The 14,545-nt window shown below is 48.3% G+C and overlaps 1 protein-coding gene across 1 annotated transcript in view; it reads right to left on the bottom strand.

Annotated features, from left to right (window-relative positions):
- Positions 1 to 2,001: 2,001 nt before the first annotated feature.
- GRIN2D (glutamate ionotropic receptor NMDA type subunit 2D) overlaps positions 2,002 to 14,545 on the bottom strand; it is a 28,992-nt gene continuing 16,448 nt past the window's right edge. The window contains exons 10-12 of the mRNA XM_061172596.1: positions 3,922 to 4,109; positions 3,503 to 3,735; positions 2,002 to 3,333 (exon numbers count right to left, since the gene is read on the bottom strand). Coding sequence (XP_061028579.1) covers positions 2,002 to 3,333; positions 3,503 to 3,735; positions 3,922 to 4,109 — 1,753 coding nt within the window. The remainder of the gene's footprint in view (positions 3,334 to 3,502; positions 3,736 to 3,921; positions 4,110 to 14,545) is intronic.

Below are 14,545 nucleotides of genomic sequence, written 5' to 3'. Positions count from 1 at the left end.
CTCCTCGTTCACCAATTAGAGAGGGGTGAAGGAGAGCTAAGGTAACTGCGTCCTGGCCTGGCTAGCGAGGCCTACAGATCCGGGGAAACTATACCCTCCCCATGACTTTGGGGCGCTCTGCCGCAGAGCAGCGGCAAGGCCTCCTGGGAGTTGTAGTTCTGCAGGAGGCCTGTTTTCCCCATCAACTAGAGGAGCTCCAAGCCCCGACTCTCTCTTCCACCTTTGACTCCCAGTCCCTTCTTTCCACTTAATTAATTATTCGTGTATGCAAATAAGAGCCTTTACTGGCAAGGAGACTAGGTTTCTGCTCCCTGAGGACCCATAAAGCCGGTTTCTTCTCCCCTCCTTGTTATGAAGGCTTTAATTTACTTCAAAATGGTTAAGTGTAGACAGGATGATATGTGTAAATTAGCTGGTTGAATCTACCCTCTAGGGGCAGTCAGTTGCCTAACCAGGCGTTCACCTTGCAGCTCTGGTCAGCAAGCACTTAATCAGAAAGTCCACCCTCTGGAGGCAGCTATTACAAGTGCTTCCGCTCTTTTTATTGCCCATCAACACCAGAGGTTTGGCTAATTGGCATAATGAAATGTTAGAAATAGGTTCTCATTGGTGAGATTAACGGAATTCAAGATACATGGATTGACTGGGGTATAACAGACACTCTCCTCGCTTGCATGAACAGGATATTCAGAACCTAGCAAGCCTCATTACCTGTTGCCATAGGAATGGGACCCTAGACTTGATCCTAGAAAAGTTTTGATCCCAGATCTTTCTTGAGTTCTCTGTCCCCCTTCTCCTTCCACCCCAACCCCTTCTCAGCCCTTCTCTTCTTAGGGTCTTTTCTCACCGCCTCTTTGAGTCTTTACCTCCCACATCCCTCCAGGGTCTCTGTTCTTGCCGGAATTCTCTTTCTGCCCCCTCTTCCTCTGTGGGACTTTTCTGTTTTTATTTCCTCCAGAGAAGCTTGAGGGGGACTAAGAGACAGACACGGAGCTCACACTGGGCTTGAGGAGGCATAAAAACATGGTTTATTCCAAACACTGCAATATGGGACAGGAGAGTGGGAAGGGAGGTTGGTGATGAGTGTGGACTCCCAGACCCCTCTCTTCCACAACCCAGCTCCAGACCCGGCTGGAGATCTGGGAAGAGGAGGCTTTTGAGGGTCTGCTGGGTCTTCACTGAAAGGTCACAAATAAGGGTTGGATTTGGAGAGCATGTGATTAGTGGCACCTGGGGCTGGTAGTGAGGTGCGACAGGGTGGGAATTTTGGCCTGATGGAGGTTGGGATCAACGCTGGGGCAGTGGAGGCGGGGCTTTCGTTGGGGGCGTGTGCTAGGTCGAAAGAGGGGAAAGCTACCGCGGGTGGAAAAGGAGAAGGGGGTGTCACGGTTTGACGTCGAGGGGCAGAGTCTGGTCGGGGCACGGTCTGGGGCTCGGGTCACAGTTTGGGGTCAGGGGTCACAGTCTGGGGTCGGATGACCATTTTTAGGGGTCGGAAGTCACAGTCTGGGGTCAGGGGTTTCTGTGTGGCGGGGGCCAAGGTCTGGGGTCACAGTTTGGCGAACGCGTCTCACAGTTTTGAGTCCCGATGGATGAAAGGTTAAAAACGGGCTTCCCCGGAGGCGTGGCTGGGGCCGGGGAGCTGCACAGTGATGTGGGGGCCACGGCCCCAGGCGTGGGGGAGGGACGCGGGCGTGGCGTGACCCCACCACCTCCTGCCCCATCTGGTGACGTTAAAAAGCCCTTGTCGGGTTTAAAAAAAAGTCCAGTGGGCTCCGAGACCCCTATCCCCTTGCTCCCAGGCTGGGTGAGATTTGAGGGACCAAATCCCCTCCGGCTCGAGGTGCCCCCATAGCGAGGGGCGCAGGACGCTGCTCCAGGCGAGGTCCGGCCAGTTCCATTTCTTTCCTTCCCAACCCGTGCGGGTCCTGTCCACCGCGCGTGCCCCCTCGGGCTGTGGCCTGCGCTGACCGAGGGGGCGGCGGGGCCCCCCAGGCCGCGTCATACCTCGGACTCGAGGCTGGAAAAGTGCGCCGAGCCCCGGCGGGTACCCAGGTCCCCGCCCCGGTGTCTCCGGTGGGGCGCGGCGGGCAGCGGCGGCCCCCAGTGAGCGGCGTGCGGGCACCGGCGCGCGTGGCGGGAGGGCCCGGTGAGCCTGCGCGCGGGGGCGGCGCGGGGACACGAGCTGAGGTCCTCGAGCGATCGCGAGGTGGGCGCGGGCGGCGGGAGGTCCCAGCCCCCCGCGGCGCGCCGGTGCCGGTGGTGGTGTGGCGCGGCAGCTGCGGGCGCGCGGTGCGAGGCCCGTGGGCGGTGAGGATGCGACCGCGGGCACCCGCAGCGGGCCCGGCGCCGGGGCGGGGGCCCCGCGGCCCAGGGCGGGGGCGGCGGCGCCCACCAGCCGCCGTCCAGGCCGTCGTGTGAGCAGCTGAGATGGCGCGGCGGCGGCAGCAGCTCCAGGCTGGCGCAGTGGCGACAGTGCCAGGCGGCGGGGCCGCTGCGCGGGGGCAGGTAGTCCCAGCTGCCGGCGCGCCAGCCCCCGAGCTTGTCGACTGACCAGTAGCGGCCAGGCGGCGGCCCGAGGCGCTCGGCGTACGGGTAGGGGAAGTCGGCGAACCACCAGGGCTCCAGGCCGCCCAGCGACGCGCCGCCCAGGCTCTCCGAGTCCTCCGAGTCCGACGGCGACGGCTCTAGGTCAAGGTAAGGACAGGGGGGCGGCGCGGCGCGGCACGGGGGTGGCGCGGCCTGGGCTCCGCCGCCCGCGCCGCCCGCACCGCCCGCGCCCCCCGCGCCGGGGCCCAACAGGGGCTGGCTCTCGGGGTCCGAGCGCGGCCAGCGCGTGGGCGCCGGCGGGCTCTCGTCCTCGAAGGCCAGGCGGCAGAGCGGCGGCCCGACGGCTGTGGCCGCGGCGGCCGGGGGCGCGGGCGGCGACGGGAAGCCAGGGAAGGCGCCGGCGGGGGGCTCGGCCGGCTCTTTGTCGCGCACGATGGCGAAGTAGGAGGGCGGCGGCTTCTGCGGGGGCTGCGTAGCCGGCGGCGATAGCGGGCGCCCAGTTGCGCCCCGGGGCACGGCGCGCGCCTCGCCCACGCCCAGGCCCTGCGGCTCGATGGGGCCGTAGTAGCGGTGGAAGCCGTCGGCCAAGCTCGCGCCCCCCGGCGGCCCTGCACCTTTGGCGCGGCGCCAGCGGTCCACAGTGGCGCGCTCGCGGGGCATGAAGGGCGCGGGGCCGGGAGCGGGCCTCGCCGCCGGGTACACCGGGCTGGGCAGCGGCTGCGGCGGCGGCGGGGGCTTGGCGGGCGGCGGGGCAGCCTCCGCGCTGCAGCAGCTGTACATGCCCTGCGGGGGTCGCGGCAGAAGCCCGGTCAGCGCGGGATGCTGCGAACCACCTGCCTTCCCTCCGTCCCTCCCTCCTCTCCAGCACCTCGAGCCAGATCCCTTCCATTTCTAGGCGTCCCTGCCTGTTTCCTCCCATCTCTCCCCCTCCGCCTCCCTCTCTCCCCCATACCCTGGAGAAGGCCAGCAGGAAATCCATGCGATGGGTGGGCCCCAGGCAGTGCCGCAGGCGCCAGTACACCAGGTGCTCCCAGGCGAAGACCAGCAGGGAGAGGCCCATGGCCACCAGGAGCATGTAGAAGACGCCCGCCATGTTGTCGATGTCCAGCTTGCTGCTCATCACCTCGATTTTGTCATTGTGGCAGATCCCAGAGAGCCACAGCCGCTCCAGCATCTCGATCTCATCTGGGGACAGGAAGGTGGGAGGTCACCTTCCGTGGGCACCCTCTGAGGACCCTCCTCTCTGATATAGGAGTCTAGGTCCTCAGACCCTGGTGTCCGGGTCCTCACCCCCTCCTTCCCCAGTACCCAGGGGTCTTTGCCTCCCCTCCCTTCCCCACCCCCTGCAGGCATCTCTGCGTGCAGCCGCACCATCCCCCAGGAACTGCAGCAGTGCCAGGTCGATGGGCCGCTTCCAGCGGGAACCCTTGTGCAGGGCGATGCCGTAGCCTGTGGTGGCAAAGACCTTGCCCGAGCCGATGGTGACGAGCTTGCAGCCCTCATCTTTGCGGGCCATGTAGTTGAGCACAGCCGCGTCGTAGATGAAGGCGTCCAGCTTCCTGCCGGCAGGGGCATGAAGGGCAGGGTCAGTTCCACCCAGATGCCCGAATGGGCAACCCAGAATCCCTCTACCTCCTAACCTCCAACTGCTCCAGATTCTAACTAGTGGTGAACTTCTCAGTAAGTCACTGCCCCTTTTTGTGCCTCTGTTTAAACATCTGTCAAATGGGGACAGCGGCAATACCTCCCTTCCAACGTTGTTGCACGGATAGCCCTCGGAGCAAAGGAAGTGCCAGAGAAGTGTTAGCTGTGACTGTTAATGAAATAACTACTGGTTGAATCCTTACTGGAACCTTCCAGAGAAGGTCCCGTATACTCCTCCATTTTAAAGAGGACTGAAACTCAGAAAGGAGAATCATACAAATAATAATAGTGTTAATGATGACTTCTGTTGTTCCAGACACTGTTCTATCTACTGTAATAACTCCATTCTCTCAACACTCCTATGAGGTAGAAACTATTATCTCCATTATTCAGACAGGGGAAACGCAGGCCCAGACATGCATCTTAATTTGCTTGGGTTCTCCCTCTAGGCCCTAATATCTACAGTTTGGTGGGAAGATAAGCACGGATACGGAATTAGTAGTTCTCACTGATGAATACATTGTGGCACTCGCCACATGTCACTTCCTTCCCAACTGCTGCCATTTTACATTTATCTCTGTGATGATTTGATTAATCTCAGCCTCTCCTACCACAATGCAAGCCCCTCTAGGGCAGGATCCAAGACCATCACGTTCTAGGCTGTGACCCAGCAGTTCCTGACACATACAAGGTGGTCGTAAATATTTGCGGAGTAAATGAATGAATGGATAAAGGAATCCACACTTCTGTGGATTACACACTGTGTAACTATCCTATGACATAAAATAAGTACTCATGATCTGACCTGTGAAGATGTCCAGGGTGTATTAATGAGAAAAAAAAAAAACCACTAGTCCCGGAATCCTAGATAGAATATAGCTCCATAGTTATTTTGTGGGGTGAAATTTTGGTCATCTTAATTGTAGACACCAGACTAGTTCTTAGAGGGAGGTATCTGTCTTTTCTAGTCCAACATTGTCCAAAAGAACATTCTGGGATGATGGAAATGTCCCATCTGCGCAGCCTAACATGGCAGCCACCATGGCTCTGGAGCACTTGAAATGTGATCCGTACGACAAAGGGATGTAACTTTAAATTGTATTTAATTTTAATTAATTAAATTAATTTTTTTTTTTCTGCCACGCCAAGGCATGTGGGATCTTAGTTCTCCGACCAGAGATTGAACCCGTGCCCCCTGCATTGGAAGCACAGAGTCTCAACCACTGGACCTCCAGGGAAGTCCCTAATTTAAATTTAAATAGTCTTGGACAGCTCAGGTCTGGGGAAAACAAGAGACATCAAGGCATGTGTCTGGATGCTTGGTGAGGAGAAGGCAAAGGGTCTTCCTGACATGAATACATCACCTGGAGTCTTGAGTTGTTTGCCTATCTGTTGATGTGAAAACCTCTGTGTCCCCAAACTTTCAGTGAAGCCCTGTCCACACACTCACATAAGCGCATATAAATGCCTTGTGTGCATGGTTGGTTGCACAGAAATTAAGGAAAAGGACAGACTTAGTCCTTGCACCCCAAAGGGGGAGACAGAGAGAGGATTCCCCAGATAGAATGGATCCAGCTGAAGCAACAACTTGGGGTGGGGCAAAGAATTCAAAGCTCTGGAACGTGGGGAGGGCATTCGCCACCCCGTAGTTGGAGAATGGGGTTTGAATTCATCTTATACAGATCCTAACAGGCAGGGAGAGCCCAGCTGACATCTGGAAACATACACAGTACATAGGCGAGAAAAATACCGCACTACCTGTGGGCACTGCTGCCTTGTAGGCAAACTGTAATTTCTCTCGAGGTGTCTCTTTGTTTAGGAAAATGCCCTTGGGGGCGAAAGGTGAATTGTTTAAGGTGTTTAAGTGGGAAGAACTCGGAGTTTCCTGAGTCGGGCCAAAGAGGAGGGATGGAGGCGCTGGGGACTAGACGGAAGGAGGGTCTTCAGGGGTCCTGGGAGGGGGGCGTGTACAAGGGAGAGGTGTGGGAGGAAAGAACGGAGAAGTATTTTAGAGCCAACAATCAAGACTTCCAGTGGTGGGAAGGTGAGCAGGGCTTTCAGGAAGAGAGGAGCTGAGAATCTGCTTTGAATTTAATCGTTTGCTCAGTTATTCTGGGATATAATGCCTGCCTCTTTCCCACCTCCTTACTCCCTACCCACCCCCTACATTGATCCTAAACCTCTAGTAAAACTCAGCCATGTCCGCCAGACTTTTTTTGGGAAAAATAAAAATTCCCACCCTGTTGCTAGAGGGATCTTGACATTTGAGTCAGCTCCCGTCCCTCCTCAGCTCCCGTCCGTCCTCAGTTCACTGCACTTCGCAGGCTTACCCCTCTGCCTTGTTACCCCTCTGCCTTGTCTCCCATGCATGCCTCCCTCACTAAGTCTGCTCCAGCCACCCTGGGCTTTGTGCAGTTCCTGGTTTGCTCCAGTCTGCTCCTGCCTCAGGGCCTTTGCACTGGCCATCCTCTCTGCTGGAATAATATCCTTCTCCCAGATAGCCGCCTGGCTGGCCCCCTCACCTCCTTCAAGTGTTTGCTCCAAAGGCACCTTCCCTGGTACACTGTTTAATACTGCAACCTGTAGCCTCCTTCCTGGGTCTCCCAAACTCTCTCACCCTGCCCTATTTTTGTCCGTAGCACTTACCTCCTTGTAACTATAAAATGTTTTTAGTTATTAGCTTTATCATTCATCTCCCCGCCGCCCCCCCCCACACACACACACTGGAATTTAAGTTCCGTGAAGGAGCAGACGTTGCTTGCCGGGCTCACTGCTGTATCCACAGGGTCTAAAACAGCACCTGGCATACAACACATGCTTAATAAAGAGGGGTTGAATGAATGAATTCAGGCTGGTTTGAGACCAGCATTCTGTGTGCCAATCACTGGAGCTGAGAGGTAAGATTTCATTAATAGGGAAAAGATGCCGAGAGGCTTTCCTCCACCGAAAATGCAAGAGAACAGTGTGTACTTTCAGTGAGGAATGTATAAAGATGTGTGTGTATACATGGTTGAATTGATCTGAAAAAAATGAAAAATAATGCTTCCTTTAGGGAAAGGGGACTTGATGTTTCCTTTTCGGCCCTCATAAGTGAGTAAGAAATTGAACCTCTCTCATGGAATGGGCTTCCAGAACTGGCTGGGAGAAGCTGTGTTTCTTTCTTTCTTTTTAAGAGATGCATTTCCTTTCTCTTCTTGTGAGGTTGCTTGCCCTCAGTGGTAGGGTAAGCCCACATTTGGAATGTGAGCTAGCCAAAGCCATGAGGCTGCCAATCCCTTGTACCTCTCTGTAAGGATGGAATTTTCTAGTGTTGTCCAAGGCGGTAGCCACTAGCCACAGGTGGCTATTTGAATTCCAATTTTAATTAAAATTTAAAATTCAGTTCTGTAGTTACACCAACCTCATCTCCAGTGATTGAGAGCTGTTGGCTACCATATTGGACTGCTCAGATCTTGAACATTTCCATCATTGCAGAAGGGGCTGTAGGAGAGCACTGCTCTAGACACACATGTGTCTGTCTTCCAGACTAGAATGGAAGCGCTAGGAGAACAGAGACTTTGATTTGTTCACTGCTATACCCTCAGTGCCTAGCCCAGTGTCTGGTGCAAGAAGACCTTAATAAACATTTATTGGATGCATGAATGAATGAATGAATGAGTGCCTTTTAACTTGCATATGGTTAGGGGTATCTTGCCAGGGAGATCATGATTCATTATTTGTTTTCTTCTTTGGTCCTCTCTATTTTAAAAACATATATATAGTATGTCTACATATACAAATATATACATATATATGTGTATATATATATATATGACTAACCCAGGAAAAGAGACCAAAAAATACTGACATTGGGGATTCCCCAACAAAAATGGTCCAGACAGCTCACCCTACAGTGAAGTTCACAGTCAACAACCCTGCTTATGTGCTCACAGGCCCACTTCCAGAATTTTGGATGCCCACTCCCAAATATGAACTGACTATTAAGGATTACTAGACATCAGATAAAGCCTCTAACAAGAAAGATAGAAACAAGGAATGGCCCAGGTTCAATCCCTGGTTGGGGAACTAAGATCCTGCAAGCCGTGTGGCAGGGCCAAAAACAAAAAAAAAAAAGAAAGAAAGAAAGAGAGAAACAAAACAAATAGGAGGGAGGGGGGACTTGGAGGAAACATGCAGACATGCAGAGAGTAGAAGATGTAAAAAAAAAAAAGAAAAACCCAACAACTATCATTAACATCATCAGAGAAACAAGACAAGATACTGCAGCTTTGAACCATGAATAAGATATTATAAAGTAGGATACTACAGAATAATACTATAAAATTTACAAAATACCATAAAAATTCAGGGATCAAAAAAAAGTTCTTAGAAATTAAAAATATACTAGCAGAAGTGATAAAGCTTAATACAAGAGTGGGAGATAATATTAAGAAAATCTCCCAGGGAGTAGGGCAGAAAGAGAAAAAGAGTTAGAAAAATAAGAGAGAGAATAAAAGAAATGGATAGTCCAGGAAGCCCAATATCAAATTAATAAGAGTTCTAGAAAGAAAAAACAGAAATGGAAGGAAGAGGCGAACTGTAATTGAAAGAATTCAAGAAAATTTCCCAGAATGAATGACCTCAGGATATGACTGAAAGGTCCAGTGATGAAAATAGATGAAGACACATTGCTGAGAATTGTCAGCACACTGAGGACAGGGAAAAGAAAAACAGCTCACATACAGGGCTTAGGAATCCAAATGACTGGATTTTTCAACAATAACACTGGAAATTAGAAGACAGTGGAGTGATGCCTTCAAAATTCTGGAGGAAAATGATCTCCAGCCCAGAATTTTATACCCAACCAGATGGCCCATCAAGAGTAAAGATGTTTTCATGTATGCAATGTCTCCAAAATGTATCTCCCATGTGCCTTTTGTCAGGAAGCTCAAAAGAACAAGGGAGCAAAACACAGGAAGAGTAAGAAATGGGATACAACAGGATCCGAACCAGGAAGGAGGTGATGGGATCAAGATGGCGGCTATGTTCCAGACTGGAGCAGGTCAGAGGCCATGTGAGAAACTTCTTAAATAAGATGAAATTAATGGAGTACCTGATGCCTCTGAACACATAAAGAAGAGATTCATATAGTTAGTGGAGAATTTGGATTTGAATTAGTTAAGCACAAGGAAAACTCAGCCACTAGGCAATTGAAAAAAAAAAAAGACAATATTAACGCCAGGAAAAACAAAGAATTGTGTAGGAGAGGAAAGGAATCATGGTTTACTATGTGTGGCATCTATGGGAGCATTTACACAATCAACAAGTAAACACTGAATATTCATCTAGCCAGAATCACAATGTGGGAGCTTGGAATAATTTAAATAACAGTATGAGTATGTGTCTTCCATAGTGAGAAGTGAATGGAAAATGCCTAAAATTGAAAAATCAAGAGGTAGCCATAGAGACATGGTATTTTGAGACAGGGATGTAAATAGCAAAATGATACAATAAATGAGGTGAAAGCAGATTCCTCTGAGGTGGGAGAAATGGAGGGTAAAGAGATGGGGGGCCATTGGTGGTTTTCATTTTCTAAAAAAATCTTGTATTTGATTCTTCAAACTATGTGGATGTATAACTTTGATAAAAATTGGATGAAAAATTAGGAAAAAATGTAAAAAGAAATAACAGGGAGAAAAAGAATTCAGCAGAAGCAGGAAGTCAGAGCAAGAGGTGACAGTGAGAAACACGGGTATCCTTTGTGAACCTACAAAGCTTCTGGGTGAGGGGCACAAGGAGGGTGATTCTGGGTTTCTCGCTGGGCGAGTGAGGTTATGTAGTACAGTGGTTGAGAGGTTGGACTGAGAATCAGACTGCCAGGGTTCAAATCCCAGCTCTGTCCCTCACCAGCTGCAGGGTCTTGCTCTGCATTTGTCTTCTCATCTGTAAAATAGGAATAATAATATTCACCTATAAAGAGTTGTGGGTTGAATTGTGTTCCCCAGCATTTATACATTGAAGTCCTATCCCAGTGCCTCTGAATGTGCTCTTAGTCAGAGAAGGGATCTTTACAGTGGTGATCAAGTTAAAATGAGGTCATCAAAGTGGACCCTGATCCAGTATGAATGGTGTTCTTATAAAAAGGGGGAATTTAGATACAGAGACATGCACAAAGGGAAGATGATGTGAAAAGACACAGGAAGAAGATGGCCATCTGTAAAGCCAAGGAGAGAGGCCTGGGACAGATCCTTCCTTCACAGCCCTCAGAGGGAACCAAGGAGGACTTCTAGCCTCCAGAGCCGTGAGACAATAAATTTTTGTTATGGTAGCCCTAGCAAACCGATAATGAACTTAAATGAGAACAGAATTTGATGTATAATAAACACTATAGTAAATTAAAAAGGTATGGGAATGATACCAAGCCTTGGCAAGCATGTGGAAAAAATGGAACTTTCCTGCACTGCCTACGAGAGTGTAAACTGGTACAACCACTTTGGAAAATGCCTGGCAGTATCTTTTGAAGCTAAGCAGACACCTCCCTATGACGTAGCAGGTCCACCCATGGGAATTTACCCAAGAAAAATGAATGTATACGTCCTCCAAACACTTGTACAAGAATCTTCATAGCAGAATATTCACAATGGCCAAACACTGGAAACAACCCAAATGTTCACCAATCAGGAGAGTGGAAGAATTCTGATATATTCCTCCATTGGTATAGTCAATGGAATACTGCAGTGAGCAAACTTGCTAGTAGCATTGGATGAAGCAAGCTAGACACAAAAACTATTATACACACTGTTATATATACACTGATTCTGTTTATGTAATATTCAATGAACCAGGCAAAACTAATTTACAGTGATAATCTATGGTGACTAGAAGGGCAGAGGGGAACTAGAAATTTTCCATACCTTAACCTGGGTATGGTCACATGAATGTATAGCTGATCAATGAACCTCACACTTAAGATCTGTATACGGTGGGATGTAAATTGGTGCAGCCACTATAGAGAACAGTATGGAGTTTCCTTGAAAAGCTAAAAATAGAGCTACCATATGATCCAGCAATCCCACTCCTGGGCACATATCCGGAAAAGACAAAAATTCGAATTTGAAGACACATGCATTCCAGTGTTCACAACAGCACTATAAACAATAGCCAAGACATGGAAGCAACCTAAATGCTCATCGACAGATGAATGGATAAAGAAGATGTGGTATGTATGTGTGTATACACACACACACACACACACACACACACACACATAATGGAATATTATTCGGCTATAGAAAAGAATGAAATGATGCCATTTGCAGCAACTTGGATGGACCTAGAGATTATCATAATAAGTGAAGTAAGTCAGACAGAGAAAGGTAAATATCATATGATATCACTTATATGTGGGAACTAAAAAAATACAGGGGACTTCCCTGACGGTCCAGTAGTTAAGACTTCGCCTTCCAATGCAGGGGGTGCAGGTTCAATCCCTGGTTGGGAAGCTAAGATCCCACATGCCTTGAGGCCAAAAAACCAAAACATAAAACAGAAGCAATATTGTAACAAATTCAATAAAGACTTTAAAAATGGTCCACGTCAAAAAAACTTTTAAAAAAATACAAATGAACTTATTTACAAAATAGAAATAGACTCACAGACATAGAAAATAAACTTATGGTTACCAAAGGGGAAAGCAGGGGAGGGATAAATTAGGAGTTTGGGATTAGCAGATACACACTACTATATATAAAAGAGATCGACAAGGGCCTACTGTATAGCACAGGAATTATATTCATATCTTGTAATAACCTATAATGGAAAAGAATCTGAAAAAATCATATATATATACATATATATATATGTGAATCACTTTGCCGTACCCCTGAAACTAACACATTATAAATCAACTATACTAGTATATATACATATTTATATACATACGTAATACATAGAGAGACCACATCAAAGTTCCCTTGGAGGAAATGGTGGCCACTTTAACATGAGACCAACCCCCATGTTACAAGGAAATATGTGGCTTAGCAGAGAGGCTTTTTTTTTTTTTTTTTTTTACAATTCCTGCATCTATGGCTCCTCTGTGCTCAGAATGTGTATTGGGGACCCCTTGAAATGGCCTCTGCTGTGTTCCAATAAAATTTTATTCACCGACAAAAAAAAATAAAAAAAAAATAAATCGATTATACTCCAATAAAAAAAGAAAAAGATCTGTGTATGTTACAGTAGCTCAATTTTAAAAAAAGATGCAATATAAAAAGACACGGGATGAAGCCTCAAGCTATTCTTATTAAGGGCTCGGATTATGGCTGATATTTGGATGAAAAGAAAAATACAGGTATCCCTCCTTCTTTGAATTCAGGGGTGGGATAGATTTGGATTCATTTTTTTGAGATGGGGCTGGCCTCCCTTGCTGGTCACACTCTCACTGCTCTCCAAAACTCAGGAACCAAGTAGATGTGGGACATGAGGGTCCTACCCTTACCCAAGTCTTGGAATTCTTGCTCTCCAAACGTAAGGATGAGATAGACTGGGAATGTGAGGTTTCCCTGTAGAAGTAAAAAAAAAAAAAGAGGAAGGCAATTCCCCTGCCTCCTGAGGAAGGCGTTTGGTACTTGTGAAGTAGGGGGGAGCGGGGATGAGTCAGGTGGCTGGCTGGGGAGGATACTCTGGGGATGAGTAAGGAAGTGAAAATTCCCAGGGGGGTGGGGAGGTGGCCAGAGCCCTTTTATGTTTCATGTTCATAACCTTCACTATGAAACTTCTGGCATTTAGATGATGTAGACCCGGGCCGCCCAATTTGGTATCTACACACGTCCCTGTGGCTGGTTTAAGCGCTTGAAAGGTGGCAAGTTTGAACTGAGATGTGTGGTGAGTATAAAATGCACACTGGATTTCAAAAGGTGTGTGTGTTGGTGGGGCGGGGGGGAGGGTGGGAATTATGTAAAAGGTCGCAACCATTTTTATACTGATTATGTGTTGCAATAATATTTTGAATATACTAGGCTAAGTAAAATACATCATTAAAACGAATTTCGCCTGTTTCTTTTTGTGTCTTTTAACGTGGCTACTAACAATTTAGAATTACACAGTAGCTTCCATTTCCTTTCTGCTGGACAGTGCAGGCAAACTGACGCCCTTCACATTTCCAATCTTCAATCCAGCACACATAGGCTTGAGGTCTGGGCTTCTGTGGGGATTAAGGGAGAGATGGGCTCCAATTTTTTGGCTAATATGCTCCAGAGCTGGAAGACATGGGGCTGTGAGATGGTCCAGAAAGTGAATTCAATCTGGCAAAGGGGAGCTTGAAGCCAGGGTGACCCTGAGAAGCCCAGGAATTTGCACAGTTTTTAGGAAAGGGGTTACGGGGCTAAAGGTATCTAGATGCTAAGGGGTGGGAAACTCCAGATGACATCTGGGGGTCGGGACAAGTACAGGAAGGGATTAAGAAGTGGAAGAAGGACAAGGAAAGAAGAGGAGGAGGAAAAGAAGAAAAAAGAAAAAGAGAGGAAAGGAAGGAAACAACAACAAAAGAGGTAAAAAGACAGAGTTCTAGAACTCCATGTGACAGCCACTAGCCAGACGCGACCAAGTCTGAATTGACATGAGCTGTGATTATAACATTCGAAGTACCCACCCTGCCCCCTGCCAAAACAGTGAAACATCTCATTAATTTTTTTTTTTTTTTTTTGGCCGTGGCACACGGCTTGTGGGATTTTAGTTCCCCGACCAGGGATTGAACCTGGGCCCTCAGCAGTGAGAGTGCCGAGTCCTAACCACTGGACTGCCAGGGAATTCCCCATCATTAATTTTGATATTACATATTGAAATGATAATATATTGGAGCTATTGGGTTAAATACAATGTACCATTCGAATTAATATCACCTGTTTCTTTTAGTATGGCTCCTGGATACATTTACATTACATTTGTGGACCTACTGTATAGCCCAGGGAACTATATTCAATATCGTAACCTATAATGGAAAAGAATCTGAAAAAGTATATATATATATTTCAGTTATGTGTATACAACTGAATGGCTTTGCTGTACGTCTGAAACACTGTAAATCAACTATACTTCAATTAAAAAAAAATGTTTCATGGGATTTCCCTGGTGGTCCAGTGATTGGGACTCGGCGTTTCCACTCTGAGGGCGCACTGGTTCGGTCCCCGGTTGGGGAACTAGGATCCCGTATGCCGCCTGTTGTGGCCAAAATAACAACAAAAACCCATTCCCTATATGTGCCTGATTTTAAAAATAAATAAAATTTAAAAATGTTTCATGAATGAAAAAAATAAAATCACTCATCCACCCTAAAAAAAAGAGAAAAATATTACATATGTGGCTCCCCAGCTCT

This window comes from Eubalaena glacialis, chromosome 18 (genome assembly GCF_028564815.1).
Source record: "Eubalaena glacialis isolate mEubGla1 chromosome 18, mEubGla1.1.hap2.+ XY, whole genome shotgun sequence".
Classification (NCBI taxonomy): Eukaryota; Metazoa; Chordata; class Mammalia; order Artiodactyla; family Balaenidae; genus Eubalaena; species Eubalaena glacialis.
This window is presented reverse-complemented; position numbering and strand designations above follow the sequence as displayed.